The sequence below is a fragment of the Misgurnus anguillicaudatus genome, chromosome 10, assembly GCF_027580225.2.
Source record: "Misgurnus anguillicaudatus chromosome 10, ASM2758022v2, whole genome shotgun sequence".
Taxonomy (NCBI): Eukaryota; Metazoa; Chordata; class Actinopteri; order Cypriniformes; family Cobitidae; genus Misgurnus; species Misgurnus anguillicaudatus.
Window position 1 is genome coordinate 16,953,463 of NC_073346.2, and position 14,864 is coordinate 16,968,326.

The 14,864-nt window shown below is 37.8% G+C and overlaps 1 protein-coding gene across 10 annotated transcripts in view; it reads left to right on the forward strand.

Moving 5' to 3' along the window:
- Positions 1 to 13,423, forward strand: part of LOC129447834 (histone-lysine N-methyltransferase ASH1L) — a 28,514-nt gene extending 15,091 nt beyond the window's left edge. For 3 of the 10 annotated variants that reach the window (XM_073871983.1, XM_055209735.2, XM_055209736.2), the window contains 13 exons: positions 3,776 to 4,448; positions 4,591 to 4,685; positions 6,984 to 7,057; positions 7,271 to 7,313; positions 8,042 to 8,144; positions 8,240 to 8,336; positions 8,450 to 8,520; positions 8,686 to 8,849; positions 9,670 to 9,783; positions 9,871 to 9,925; positions 11,991 to 12,105; positions 12,201 to 12,450; positions 12,610 to 13,423. In XM_073871983.1, coding sequence (XP_073728084.1) covers positions 3,776 to 4,448; positions 4,591 to 4,685; positions 6,984 to 7,057; positions 7,271 to 7,313; positions 8,042 to 8,144; positions 8,240 to 8,336; positions 8,450 to 8,520; positions 8,686 to 8,849; positions 9,670 to 9,783; positions 9,871 to 9,925; positions 11,991 to 12,105; positions 12,201 to 12,308 — 1,712 coding nt within the window. In that variant the 3' untranslated portion in view covers positions 12,309 to 12,450; positions 12,610 to 13,423. Of the gene's footprint in view, positions 1 to 3,775; positions 4,449 to 4,590; positions 4,686 to 6,983; positions 7,058 to 7,270; positions 7,314 to 8,041; positions 8,145 to 8,239; positions 8,337 to 8,449; positions 8,521 to 8,685; positions 8,875 to 9,669; positions 9,784 to 9,870; positions 9,926 to 11,990; positions 12,106 to 12,200; positions 12,451 to 12,609 lie in introns of those variants that run through there. The other 7 variants (XM_055209738.2, XM_055209739.2, XM_055209737.2 and 4 more) reach the window with 7 other exon arrangements.
- Positions 13,424 to 14,864: the final 1,441 nt, after the last annotated feature.

Sequence of the window (14,864 nt, forward strand, 5' to 3'; positions counted from 1 at the left end):
TAATGAAGACACTCAGATATAAAGTTAAAGTCTGACAGATAGTAAAATTCGCATCTTTATTCACTTTTAAAGGGACACTCCCTTTAAAAACTTGCCTTTTTGAAAATATTCCAAATTTTCCAGCTACCCTAGAGTTGAACATTTGATTTTTGAAGTTTTGGAATTCATTCAGAGGATCTCCGGGTCCGGCGGCACCACTCCCAGCATAGCTTAGCATAATCCATTGAATCTTATTAGACCATTAGCATCGCGCTAAAAATTAACCAAAGAGTTTTGATATTTTCCTATTTAAAACTTGACTCTTCTATAGTTACATCGTGTACTAAGACCGATGGAAAATTAAAGGTAGTGATTTTCTATGCAGATATGGTTAGGAACTATACTCTCATTCTGCTCCATAGACTGTAAAAAAGATGGACGACGCCTGTTTGTTTTCTTCCATTGGTGAAAAGTGAAGCCGCCAGTGTCTCGATATGGCGCTGACATCTTGGGTCTTGAGTGTGCGCAGTAGCGATTTCGGGACCAGTCCTGCGCAGTAGTGAGCAGGAAGTAAAGCCGCAAAATCAAGACCCCGCCCTCGCTCTCGCAGAATGCGCATATCATACGATATCACAGCTGTCAATCATGACGTGACACCACCGTTTTTATATCATTAAATACTAACTAAAAACAAACTTATTTTAAAAACAAACATTTGAATTTACATCAGCGTGATAAAAACTACAATAAATGACAGAAACCAGCTTCGGAAAAAAGATAATTGAAGTTTTTAGTTGGTCTCAAGTACCATTGATTAACATGGGGAGGCAGGGTTTATGACCTATACTGGGACCAGACACTGGGGGGCGATCGAGACGTTTTGGCTTCACTTTTCAGGGCTTGTGCGGTACGCTTGTTCTGCTCTAATTCTGGTGTTATAATCAAGGACGTACCAGTGCCCAAAAATAGTCCCCTGCTATTGAAAGTTACCAAGGGATATTACTATTAATATTTTCAGGTGCTGCGTAATATCATTGCGCCTGCTGCAGCCATGATAGTTCCTAGAAATAACAGACTAGAAAGTTGCAACTTTTAGTTTTTCGTCTTTGTACACGATGTCACTACAAAAGAGTCAAGTTTTAAATAGGAAAAATATTGAAACTTTTTGGTTAGTTTTAACGCGAAGCTAATGGTATAATCAGATTCAATGGATTGTGCTAAGCTATGCTAAAAGTGGTACTGCCAGACCCGCAGATTAGCTGATTGGATTCCAAAACTGTAAAATCTAATTTTTGGAATATGAGCATATTTTCCAAAAAAGTGGAGTGTCCCTTTAAACTACCCTATGGTGTGCTAGTCTTATTCAAGCATTACTGTGAGGTGTCATATCTGCAGTACGTGTCTTTTTAAAGGGGCCATGGCATGAAAATCTGACTTTTTTCATGTTTAAGTGCTATTGGGTCCCCAGTGCTTCTATCAACCTAGAAAATGTGAAAAAGATCAACCCAGTAACTTAGTTTTGGTAAACCATTCTCTACAAGCACATGAAAAAATAGGTTGTTGAAATTTGGCTCTCCTTATGATGTCATAAGGAGCTCTTATTATAATAATACCACCACCCCTTAATCTGCACCATCCAACCACAGCACTGCCATTTAGTGCAGAGAAAAGCACAATTGAGTTTTAATTGAGTTTTAATTGCAACAAACCACCATCATTGAGATCAGTGTTTGAGTGGCCATTTAAACATGCTATAATAAATTATCTATATGGTGTTTTGAGCTAAAACTTCACAAATGTGCTCTGGGGACACCAAAGATTTATTTGACATCTTAAAAAAGTCTTGTGCCATGGCCCCTTTAACGTTTTTCAGGTACTTAATAATGGGTATACAGTATTGTTCAAAATAATAGCAGTACAATGTGACTAACCAGAATAATCAAGGTTTTTAGTATATTTTTTATTGCTACGTGGCAAACAAGTTACCAGTAGGTTCAGTAGATTCTCAGAAAACAAACAAGACCTAGCATTCATGATATGCACGCTCTTAAGGCTGTGCAATTGGGCAATTAGTTGAAAGGGGTGTGTTCAAAAAAATAGCAGTGTCTACCTTTGACTGTACAAACTCAAAACTATTTTGTACAAACATTTTTTTTTTCTGGGATTTAGCAATCCTGTGAATCACTAAACTAATATTTAGTTGTATGACCACAGTTTTTTAAAACTGCTTGACATGGCATGGAGTCAACCAACTTGTGGCACCTCTCAGCTGTTATTCCACTCCATGATTCTTTAACAACATTCCACAATTCATTCACATTTCTTGGTTTTGCTTCAGAAACAGCATTTTTGACATCACCCTACAAGTTCTCAATTGGATTAAGGTCTGGAGATTGGGCTGGCCACTCCATAACATGAATTTTGTTGGTTTGGAACCAAGACTTTGCCCGTTTACTAGTGTGTTTTGGGTCATTGTCTTGTTGAAACAACCATTTCAAGGGCATGTCCTCTTCAGCATAGGGCAACATGACCTCTTCAAGTATTTTAACATATGCAAACTGATCCATGATCCCTGGTATGCGATAAATAGGCCCAACACCATATTAGGAGAAACATGCCCATATCATGATGCTTGCACCTCCATGCTTCACTGTCTTCACTGTGTACTGTGGCTTGAATTCAGAGTTTGGGGGTCGTCTCACAAACTGCCTGTGGCCCTTGGACCCAAAAAGAACAATTTTACTCTCATCAGTCCACAAAATGTTCCTCCATTTCTCTTTAGGCCAGTTGATGTGTTCTTTGGAAAATTGTAACCTCTTCTGCACCTGCCTTTTTTTAACAGCGGGACGTTGCGGGGGATTCTTGAAAATAGATTAGCTTCACACAGACGTCTTCTAACTGTCACAGTACTTACAGGTAACTCCAGACTGTCTTTGATCATCCTGGAGGTGATCATTGGCTGAGCCTTTGCCATTCTGGTTATTCTTCTATCCATTTTGATGGTTGTCTTCCGTTTTCTTCCACGTCTCTCTGGTTTTGCTCTCCATTTTAAGGCATTGGAGATCATTTTAGCTGAACAGCCTATCATTTTTTGCACCTCTTTATAGGTTTTCCCCTCTCCAATCAACTTTTTAATCAAAGTACGCTGTTCTTCTGAACAATGTCTTGAACGACCCATTTTCCTCAGCTTTCAAATGCATGTTCAACAAGTGTTGGCTTCATCCTTAAATAGGGGCCACCTGATTCACACCTGTTTCTTCACAAAATTGATGACCTCAGTGATTGAATGCCACGCTGCTGTTTTTTTGAACACACCCCTTTCGACTAATTCAACTAATTGCCCAATTGCACAGCCTTAAGAGCGTGCATATCATGAATGCTGGGTCTCATTTGTTTTCTGAGGGTCTGCTGAACCTACTGGTAACTTGCCATGTAGCAATAAAGAAATATGCTGGGGGCCTTGGTTGTTCTGGTTGGTCACGTTGTGCTGCTATTGTTTTGAACAATACTGTATATAGATATTATGCCTAAAAATGTTTAGTTTAACAAATTTTCTGTTTATTTCTTAATTACTGTTATTACATTTGTGTTATATCGACTTCATATCAGCTGATCGCCCACATTACTTTCTAAATATCAGTCTCTCCAACCTTTATTAAAAAAGAATAGGTATTTAGTTTTAAAAAGTATTTAAGTATGAAGTGCTTATACGATTATAACATTTTGCAGTGGTTTTGGGGACAAACCTGATCATATTTTAAGCCTATGTGATCGTTCTCACATCGTTCTCTTTCAGAGAGCTTTCGGCCTGGTGGTCCAGTCTTCCATGAGCGCTACCAGCATCTCACTGAAGGACAAGATGGAGGAGGAAGACACCCGAGACACAATATGAGCAAAACCTTTGTCCAGACCAATAAGATCAGCCCTTTTTCTTCTGCTGCTGCTACCAAAACCCTCCTGTCTCATTCAAACAGTTCTACTACACTGAGCAAGAGTAAACTGAAACATGTTAACAAGCCTCTCATGATAAAGACTCCCCAGGCGGTCACAGGAAGTGAGGTATGGAGGAGACGACCGGGGCGACCGAGGAAAAACCCTGCACCATGCTTTTCTCCATCTCCACAAACTGCACCTTCACTTGATGTAGTGACCGAGTGTCCTTCAAAACGGAGAAAAGGTGAAACGGATAATAACACTGTGGTCAGTGAGACCAAGTCTGTGTCTCAAAGAGAGAGAAGAAGAGGGAGAAAGAAAAAAAACAGTGAGAAAGTAAGCGATCTAGGGCAAGTAGATGATAAACGAGACACAGCTGTGAACCGAGAGCGCTCAGGCTCATGCGATCGGACATCTTTACCCTCTCAGGATACGCCGGTATCTGTACCCAGCCAATCGGAGAGGAGCTCAACCATGCCACCTGACAAGAGATACGAATGGGCGGGGCTTTACTCAGACGTCTATAAAACCAAGGAGTGAGTTTACTATTTACACTCTCATCCCTCGTGAATTTATAAACACGTATTAAGAATGTTTGTGTAAATGCAGCCTTTATTTACAAGACTGTTAACCAAAAGAATCACAAATCATTTGTCTGTGTTCACTCTCCCTTCATAGACCCAAAAGTCTGTACTCACCGGAAAACACAGAGGGCCTTGAGTTTGACCCTGAAGAGCATGAGTACGGCCTCCTTCCTGCACCTTTACACGTAGGTGAGTTTGTGTATGTGTGTTAGTTTTATTTAGGGGGTCATTTGGAGGTCCCAGTGCTTAACCAATGAATTTACATGAATAGCGAGCTAAAATTAGTTGGGGATAGTTCACCCCAAAATAAGATTGTGTCATCATTTACTCACCAAACCTGTTTAAATGTCTTTGTTTCGTTTTACACAAAGAAATATATTTTGAGGAATGTCTGTTTTGGAGCATTATTGACTTCCATTGAGGTCAATGGTGCCCCCAAAACTGCTTGATTAAACTTGGGAGTGAGTGATTTTGGGCGGACTATCCCTCTAATTTTGATTGGCTGAGAGGATGCAGACCTCTTTGGTTAAACATAAAGCAGCAACAACAAAAAAAATAGGGGTGCAGGTGAGCTCATTGCTCATGAATATTAATTAGGACATGTTGGCGTAACCTACTAGGGCCAACCATTCATGTAACCTAATTAATGTTAATGAGCCAAGCTTATCTAATAGTAGTATTCATAAATTCAGGTCCAATAGAAACTATAACTGTGTTTTACTGCAGATGGACAGGTTAACTTCACCTGTTTTATATAATATCCAGTGTGAACTCTTTCGCCGCCAACGTTTAAAAAAAAAAGTTGCCAGCCAGCGCCAACATATTTCATGATTTTCAAAGTTAATTTCAAGTTTAATGCCTTCCAGAAAATGTTCTTCTTTAAATATATAAACATACAATATATCAAATGAAAGAACAGACCTTCTGCTTTAAGAATAAAAAACTTTCATCCTACCTGAGTTCTTTTTTTATCACCTCTCAAATAAGGGTAGGTTTCTTTAAAATACAAAATTTTGAGCAAAAAGCTGAGATTATTGCATTTTTGTGAAGGACTTTTGATAGAGATCTGATTCAGAGCGATTCTCAAAACTTTTCTCACGTTTCCCAATCCTGGTCCTTGAGGCCCCCCTGCCAGAAAGTTTTAGATGTCTCCTTATTTAACACACCTGATTTAACTTATCAGCTTGTTAGGGAGACATGTTTACCATTTTTGAAGTAGGCTGATACATTGAATCAGGTGTTTTGAATAAGGAGACATCTAAAACTTTCTGGCAGGGGGGCCTCGAGGACCAGGATCGGGAAACACTGCCCTAGGGCGATACGTCCGGGTTTTATAAGCCACCTGGTGGATAGTAGCAGTATTGCGGAAAGACGGAAAGACTCGACATTGGCAGGGAAGCGTTTTCTCTTGATTGACAAGATAACCCGTCAATGGTGGCGAAAGAGTTAAAACCATTAAGAATGACAATTATGCATATTTTTACTCGAATGATTATATTAAAGGATTAGTCCATTTTCTTAAAAGAAAAATCCAGATAATTTACTCACCACCATGTCATCCAAAATGTTGATGTCTTTCTTTGTTCAGTCGAGAAGAAATTATGTTTTTTGAGGAAAACATTCCAGGATTTTTCTAATTTTAATGGACTTTAATAGAGCCCCACATTTAATACTTAACTCAACACTTAACAGTTTTTTTCAACGGAGTTTCAAAGGACTATAAACAATCCCAAACGATGCATAAGGTTCTTATCTAGGGAAACGATTGTCATTTTTGACAAGAAAAATAAAAAAATATGTACTTTTGAACCACAACTTTTCGTCTGGGTTCGGTCCAGCGCGACCTAACGTAAATGCGTAGTGACGCAGGGAGGTCACGTGTTACATATAAACGCACATTTGCGGACCATTTTAAACAATAAACTGCCACAAAGACATTAATTAGTATCATTCCACATACAACAATGTAGGAACGGTCCTCTTTCAACACACTTGTAAACACTGGGGCGGAGTTTCGCATTCGTCCTCTGTGACCTCTTGACGTCATGACGTATTGCGTAGGGTCAGCTGGCGCATCACGACCAGATCTACATGACGAGAAGTTGTACTTTAAAAGTGTATATTTGTTATTTTTATTGTCAAAAATGACAATCGTTTTGCTAGATAAGACCCTTATGCCTCGTTTGGGATTGTCCTTTGAAACTCCGCCGAAAAAAACCGTTAAGTGCTGAGTTAAGTATTAAATGTTGGGCTCTATTAAAGTCCATTAAAATTAGAAAATCCTGCAATGTTTTCCTCAAAAAACATAATTTCTTCTCGACTGAACAAAGAAAGACATCAACATTTTGGATGACATGGTGGTGAGTAAATTATCTGGATTTTTCTTTTAAGAAAATGGACTAATCCTTTAAGTTTATGTGGGATAAAAATCATCTGAAATCAATACAATATTAAATGCTAAATTCCTAACTTCTGTGTATGTAACAGGAAAGTATCTGAGGCTGAAGCGGATTGACTTTCAGTTGCCCTATGACATATATTGGCTCTGTGCACATAATAAGGTATTTGGTTTAAAAGGGTATTCAAGTATGAAAATTCTGTCATCATTTACTGGCTCAAATTATTCCCAACCCATATGACTTTGTTTTTCTGGTTTCGTGTGACATAAGGCGATTAAATGATAACAGAATTTCATTTTAAAGTCAACTATTATTTTACATATTACCTTTGTTTTACTGTAGTACACTTGTGACACAATCTCTGTTCTATTACAGCTTCCTAAAATGTCTGGTACCCCACTAAAGACGGCCACATCCAGTGAGTAAACCCACTTGTTAATGTTGTATTAGCTTGTGTCTGTGTACTGTATGTGTGAAGGAAGCCTAAATTAGCTCTTTGGAAAAATAATACATATAAAAGATGTTTTATTGGCTGGAACACTTTGTTATGTTTCGTGGTGGTAGGTTTGGCCACTGTGTTTTTATCGCAGTTTGTGGAGCCTGGGCTGTATACAGAGATCGCGTTTTTTTACAGTTTGATCAGCGGTCAGGTAGCAAGCAGATAGTGAGGAGATGTATAAAAAATGTTATGGTCTAAAACGCGTGAATTAGCTTAGAGCACCTTTAAATGCAGATCAACATTCACGCTGAAAATGTCTGCAAACTGGAATGATGCAGAGATCAGGGAACTTATCCACGCTGAAGCTGAGATTGTTCGTCAGCCTAATAAAACAGCTAGCTTATGATCGATTAAGAAAAAATATGCATGCATATAGAAATCGCAGATAAAAGACAAAAACATAAGACGCTGCAGAAAAAATCCACCAAGTGAAAAAAATCATTGACAGTATAAGTAAACCAAAATAAACGATCCCCAACAAATTGCGGACACATCTTCTATGTATTTTCCGTAAGTGGTGCATGAAAATGGCTCATAGGGAACTTGCTTTGGGTACCCCTGAGAAGTTGCACTGCTTTAACATTTTCTTTCTCTCTCTCTCTCTCTCTCTCTCTCTCTCTCTCTCTCTCTCTCTCTCTCTCTTTAAGATGGTTCTGTTAATGTAATGTCTCTCAATAAGTCCGAGGACAATTCTCATAAACACCATAAGGACAGCGATCCTCATGACTGCATTTCTGACAGCCTTAATAGGTAAACACACGCTCATACACAAACAAACTGACTAGGCAAGGTATCCATGGCAAAGCTAATTCTGTTAGTTACATTGCTTTTTTACGCCTTAATAGAGATCTTACACTGCCTGCTGAGAAGACTGGTGAAGAAATCAGTCGAACAGACCCGGATAATAAACTTCCCGATCAATCCGACCCTCTGGAACAGCAGGTAAGAGGTGTATTTAGATACAGCTTCACTTCTAATTTCATTGCATCATACCTGTGAATCACTGTGAAGTAGTTTAATGCACCCAGGATATTAGCAAATGACTTTATTTGCAGAAGAGAAGCAGCAGCGATGCTGAAAATATGTCCTCCCCTGTGCTGATAATGCCCTTGTCCTGTGAGGAAAGGCAAGAACACACACACAATCAGTGATAATAGCATCTCTACTTATTGCCCTTTTTTCCCATTTTATGTTTTAGGGCTCTTTTAATGCTTTCCCCCCTCTTGCTTGCACACTCGCATATTTCATTGTCTTTTATTAATGACATCTTTTATTTGTGTGTCCCCAATAGGAGTTTCATCTTGGAACGCTGCATTTTTCTGGTGAGGAATTATGAGAAAATGAGAGAGAGACACGCAGTGCTGCTGAGGGAGGGAGGAAAAGAGCGAGAGAGAGAAAACAAGGAGAGTCAATGTCAGACAGGAGTCCCTGAAAACGACACCAGCAACAAGTCAGGTCCAGCAGTGTGTATAACTATAATGTGTGTGTGTTTGACTGTACGTGCATCATTCATTGTTTTGAAGCTCCAAAAGGGGACGTATCACACTTTACTGCTATTTAATTTAGAAGAAAATTTGATCTCTCTAATCTAAAAATAAAACAAAAGTGACCATGTCTGTGAAATCTAATCTGATTATGGGATTGTGAGCATTAAAGTGTGATTTCCGTCTTTGACATGACCTTACTCAGTCAATATTAAATATATCAAGGTTATATTTTCACACAATGTTCGTTACATTATGTCTGATGATTTTGGGTACAAATAATGACTTTGGTCTTCACAGATGATATGCCCCCTTACATTTTTAACATTGTAAGTGCATGGCAATTCTTGGCAATTGTATTTAATGTACCAGTGCATGACACTAGATCGATCTATTTATAGCAATTTCTATGGCCTGAGGAAGTTGCTTTACGATAACATCACCTCTACCTGCATTCTGCCCCCTCCTCGCCTCTCCCTTCTCCTGTCCCTCCTTCACGCTCTGCGGGCCATAGCTCTGGACCAGCTCCCAAAACCACCGCAACTGTTATTTCCACTCAGTATTAGTAAAAATAAAGGGCAGAAGAGGACATGTGGTTAAAGGCTAAGGCAGTTGGCTCACACAGGATACTGCGTCCCGTTGATTTCATGGAAAATTCAGAATAGAGTCCTTTATTGAATGTGAAAGCAAAGCATTGAATTTATATCCATGAGCATTCAGTTCACAGCTGTTTATATCGTATGTTTTAATATATTAGCATTAAGAGGATGTGTGTATTCTGTGCATAACAGATGAGCGTCTGACTCACTCGGGTCTGCAGTCTGAAGAGGAGAGGGAAGGTGTACAAAGCAAAAACATCACACAAACACTTCGAGGGATCTATGACGTCATTGTCAGTTACAAGGGTATGTGTGTTGACTTTATTAATAGATGTTGCAGAAGGCTGCGACTGAGGCAATAGATGGTGACTTTTCATCGGTTCTTTTTTAAAGGGTCATCCGGACAAACGCTCGCTGCTCCTCTGCTGAATTTGTGTTCAAGAAAGAGGTTTGTGTGCACATGTTGCTATTTTTATATCCTTGGACAGTGTTGCTTGCTCAGCATCTTTCCTGTTGTTCTCGAGATTATTGAAGATAGGGGGTTGCAGACTGCAGATCAAAGTCGCAATGAAATTGCGTCATTTGTTTTGAAATATTGTGGTATTGTTTACAAATGTCTTATCTGTGAGCTTCATTCATTTTATTTTTAAATTAATTTACCCTCATAATCTTTAATCGAAAACGCAAATCTTCTCCCCTCCTCGAAACAATCTCTCTTTACTTCCAGTCATATGGTATGGCAGGTGGGCGGAGTCAGAGAAAAGATTGTGGCGATTGGCAAATAGCAATGTGACCCAAACTATCCAATCATGTTTTCGAAGGACAAATTCTAGCCCTACCTTTTTCATTTCAGAAGCCGTTTCACTCGGATATATGTCACCACGGGGAAAATAAGACAATCGCTACTTCCGTTTCATGCCGACTTTAAAGAATATAAAGAAATTACTGTCGTCATTTATTTACTCGCCAAAAAATATAACACCAAACCCTTTAACTGTTACTTTATCTTTGAAAAAGATCTTTCATAAATATCATTTGTTACCTACAATGTAATTTCATGAAGAAGACTAGTTTGATGTTAGATAATAAAGTTTCAGACTTTGGGCTCTATCATACACCCGGCGCAATACAGCGCAATGTGTGACGCAGGTGTCTTTTGCTAGTTTCAACCCGGCGCAATTATCATTTTCACGTTTAGCGCCACGTTGTTTAAATAGCAAATGCTTTTGCGCCCATGGGCGTTCTGATCTGAAAAAGATTGCATGATTCAATGCATAATTAGCCAAAGTCTAAATCTTTATGCAGGGGACAATTTTTTTAAATACCCCACACTTTTGCCGCATTAATTTCAGATTTCTGCTCGCAAAGTATGCAGGCTTGCATGTTTTCATAATCCCCACATTTTCATAGCAAAAAGTCATATTTATCTGAGCAGAAATGTGAAAAATGTTGCATTTACTTCATACATGCACATGCATGCCATGTCCCCTGTTTTCATTGGAATGTTAGGAAGTGACGTAATTACGCAATGTGAACATCAATGAAAAGCTGTAAACAGTTTTTGCAAGTTCCCACAATTTCATTGCATAATATTGGATGAATATCCCGCATATTCCATCACATTTTTTAAGAAAACGTGCTGCAAGATCAAGGATTTTTGCCCGCAACAATCACAAAAAAACTTTGCGTTTTCTGGAAGGACTATCTATATAATTATAGATACTGTATAATTTAAATGATAAAAATGTTTCACAAATGTCACTTTAGTCAATTCATTAGTATTTAACAAATTTGTATGTCTTCCTTTAAGTGCATGCAAGGGTTTTTTGGCAAAAACTTAAACTTCTTAAAGATAATCCACTTCTTTGGAGATGACAAAGTAAACAGTTGCAAAATCACTGAAACTCAACTAGAAACATTGCAAATAATGAAAGGCAGATTTAAAAATTAAAGAACTGAACCACACATTAGGGGGCGCTGTGATGCATGTGACTGCACATTTGGATTACAATCAGGTCCAAGTACTTAAAAGGGACACAATGTGATCCACAGTCATTGTGCAGTGTGTCAGAACTGCAATGTTTAGTGTACAGTATGTATCAAAAACCTAAAAGGAGTTATATTTTACAAATTAGGACGTCAAAAAAGAATAAGCTTTGATATAATATCACTTTGTTGGCTTTGTCAAGCCAACATAATGAATACACTTTTAGTTTAAATCATTTCCAGCACGTTGTCTCGCAACCAGTTAATGTTTGGTTTGAACCTTAGGGCAACACAAAACACACATGCAAGTCGTTTTTCTTGTTTAAAAACAAAAAGGAATTCTCATTCGACATTAAATTGAACACAGATTTGTACAGTAAAGATGAGCAAAAAGAGAACGATTAAATTTGAAACATATAAATCCTAAAAGTTTAAGTTTTGGGAGTACTATAAGATCTGGGCTTAAATCCACAATATGTTATGTAATGTTCTTATAACATATTTTTCATTTATGTTTACTATTCCAGATCTGGCACGGCTCCTGTTGATTTAAGTACATTGCAAAAGCAGCTCCTCTCAGGGCACTATGAGAGCCTGGATGCCTTTCATTCAGACATACTCAGAGTATTTCACTGCGCTGAGGTCAGTTTTACATAGGTTGACCTAACCTGCTGATGAACTCTTGTGTTGTGCATTGTTATTAGCTCATATTTTCTTCACGTTTTAAATCATATTAGAAATACTACGGCTCCGAGTCCTCAGTGGGCCGTAACGTGAAGCAACTGAGGGATGTTTACCATAGTGCTTATCAGGAGGCCTTATCTCAGATCGGCAACTTCCTGTGAGAGGCAGAAAACCACACCCACAACTTGTACAGGGCGTGGCTGTGACAAATGGCAGAGGCATGATGGGCCTTTCAGAAAGACAGATGATGCTCTCCGATACCAAAGACCTGCTGTATGTTGCACTCACAGATGCACTGCACAGGTACAACTCTTGAATTATTTTATACAGACATTTTTGCTAATACTTGAGGTGGACATGACTCTAGATAAAGCACTTTTCTCTTAACTAAGAGGGGTCTTTAATAAATGTTATTTAAAAGTACTGAAAAGTAATGCTCTCTTACTTGGTCTATTTTTGTAGGTTGAGACAGCACTCCTGGAAATACCATTTGTGAGCATGGACATGGCCGACGCTTCACAACATGATTAGATGAAAGTGCTCAGCTTCTCTTTCTCTCAGGGATAAGAAAGATGTAGGGGCAGGAGACATAAATAAACACATAGACTCAGATCCTCATATTTAAACCCCAAACAACATCAAATTCCTTATAGATTTAACGTAAACATGTTGAATGGGATGCAGGAACCCAATCTAAACAATGCTTGGAGCTGCGTTGGTTCAAAGGAATAAACAGACTGGTTTAACACTCTTTACGTCAGCGTAACTTCTACAAGAAAATGGACTTCGGTATTTTTAAGTGGCTTTGCTGGCTGTATGCTGTGCACATAATTGTAGTCTACACTGCCTTTTTAGTGTTTTGTGTACCTATAAAGTAAGCAATAATGCATGAATACAGCCTTAATAAATGGAAATGTGTATGTTTATAGTAATTTAAAATCAGTAATACATTTTGAAAGTTATTTACTACTTTGTGCTTGTGCTGGTAATGTTTTGTAATGCATTGATTTGAAGCGCTCATCTAGCTTTGAAATTACAAGAAATGTATTTGTACTATTGTATATTGTTGTATAAAATGTATATTTAGCAAATCTGTGTTTTAGTTATGGCTCATAAAACTTTTGAAAGACTTGTTTAATTATGATTCTCTAATATTTATTTTTTATTCATTTTTATAGATATTAATGTGCCTTGATTTAAAGCATGTCTAATTTTGAACAGTACATTCTGTTAAGCCTGTAAAACATTATGCTTTGTATAAAACATATGCAACTTGTATGGCTATGCTTGAATTAAATAATTAGTTGGCGGGAGCTCATGGAGCAGAGCTTAAAGCAAACTGAAATAAACCAGCCACATCTGTTAACTAATAAAAGACAATACTTGTTACATCTTAATAGCTTTTGTTTTATAAAAAATGTATAAAGAATGTGTATCCATAAGCTTTGGTTAGGTCCTTGCTTTTTATTATTATCTTTTGATTGATAATTGTTCTTGTATTGTTGACTTTAATCATATTATTTACACTGAAGTAGTTGTAACTGCACTCTCAGAAATAAAGATACAAAACTGTACCTTTTCTGTCAATGGGGCTGTACCCTTTCAAAAAGTATAGCTTTGCACCTAAGGATTTCATTTTAGTTGCTCAGAAGTACATGCTGGGACTTTATTAGAGAGCTTATTAGTACCTCAAAAATACATATTAGTATCTCAAAGGTACATATAAATGTTTACACAATGGTCCATACAATTACCCTTTTAAAGGGTGCTGCCCCACTGACAGCAAGGGTTCATATTTTGACTTTTTTCTAATAATGTGGGTCCTAAAGGTACGGTAATCTACCCAAAATTGTATTCTGTTTTGTATTCCTGTAAAGGTACCAAACAGAAACTTTGGGTACAGCCCCAGTGGCAGAAAAGGTACAGTTTTGTACCTTTATTTCTGTAAGTGTGTGTATTTTGTTTATGCTTTATTTCTAAAGAAGGATGTAAAGAGGGTACATGTAAACAAGACTGATCTGCTCCTACCAGTTTTATTATAATGTAAAAAATTGACTGTAGGAGTGGGATTGTGATTTGGTTTAAATATCAAAGGGACAATAGCCCCCCCTAGTGGTAATAATATTGAAGACATGACCAGTTCCTCCCAGCTTCTCATTAAATTAAAGGGCACATTTCAAGGGGAACTGTTTTTATGATGTAAAATAAATCTTTGGTCCCCAGAGTACATATGTGAAGTTCCAGCTCAAAATACCATATACAATAGATAATTTATTATAGCATGTTAAAATTGCCACTTTGTAGGTGTGAGTAAAAATGGCAGTGCCGTGGTTGAATAGTGCAGATTAAGGGGCAGTATTATTCCCTTTTGACATCACAAGGGAACCAAATTTTAATGATGTATTTTTTTCACATACTTGCAGAGACTGGTTTACCAAAACTAAGTTACTGGGTTGTTATTTTTCACTTTTTCTAGGTTGATAGAAGCACTGGGGACCCAATTATAGCACTTAAATTTGGAAAAAGTCTGATTTTTGTGATATATCCCCTTTAAACACAAATAACTGATTCCTGCATTTTCTGGATATCAAACCGATAACCTTTAATGACGTATTTTTTTCACATGCTTGCAGAGACTGGTTTACCAAAACTAAGTTACTGGGTTGTTATTTTTCACATTTTCTAGGTTAATAGAAGCACTGGGGACCCAATTATAG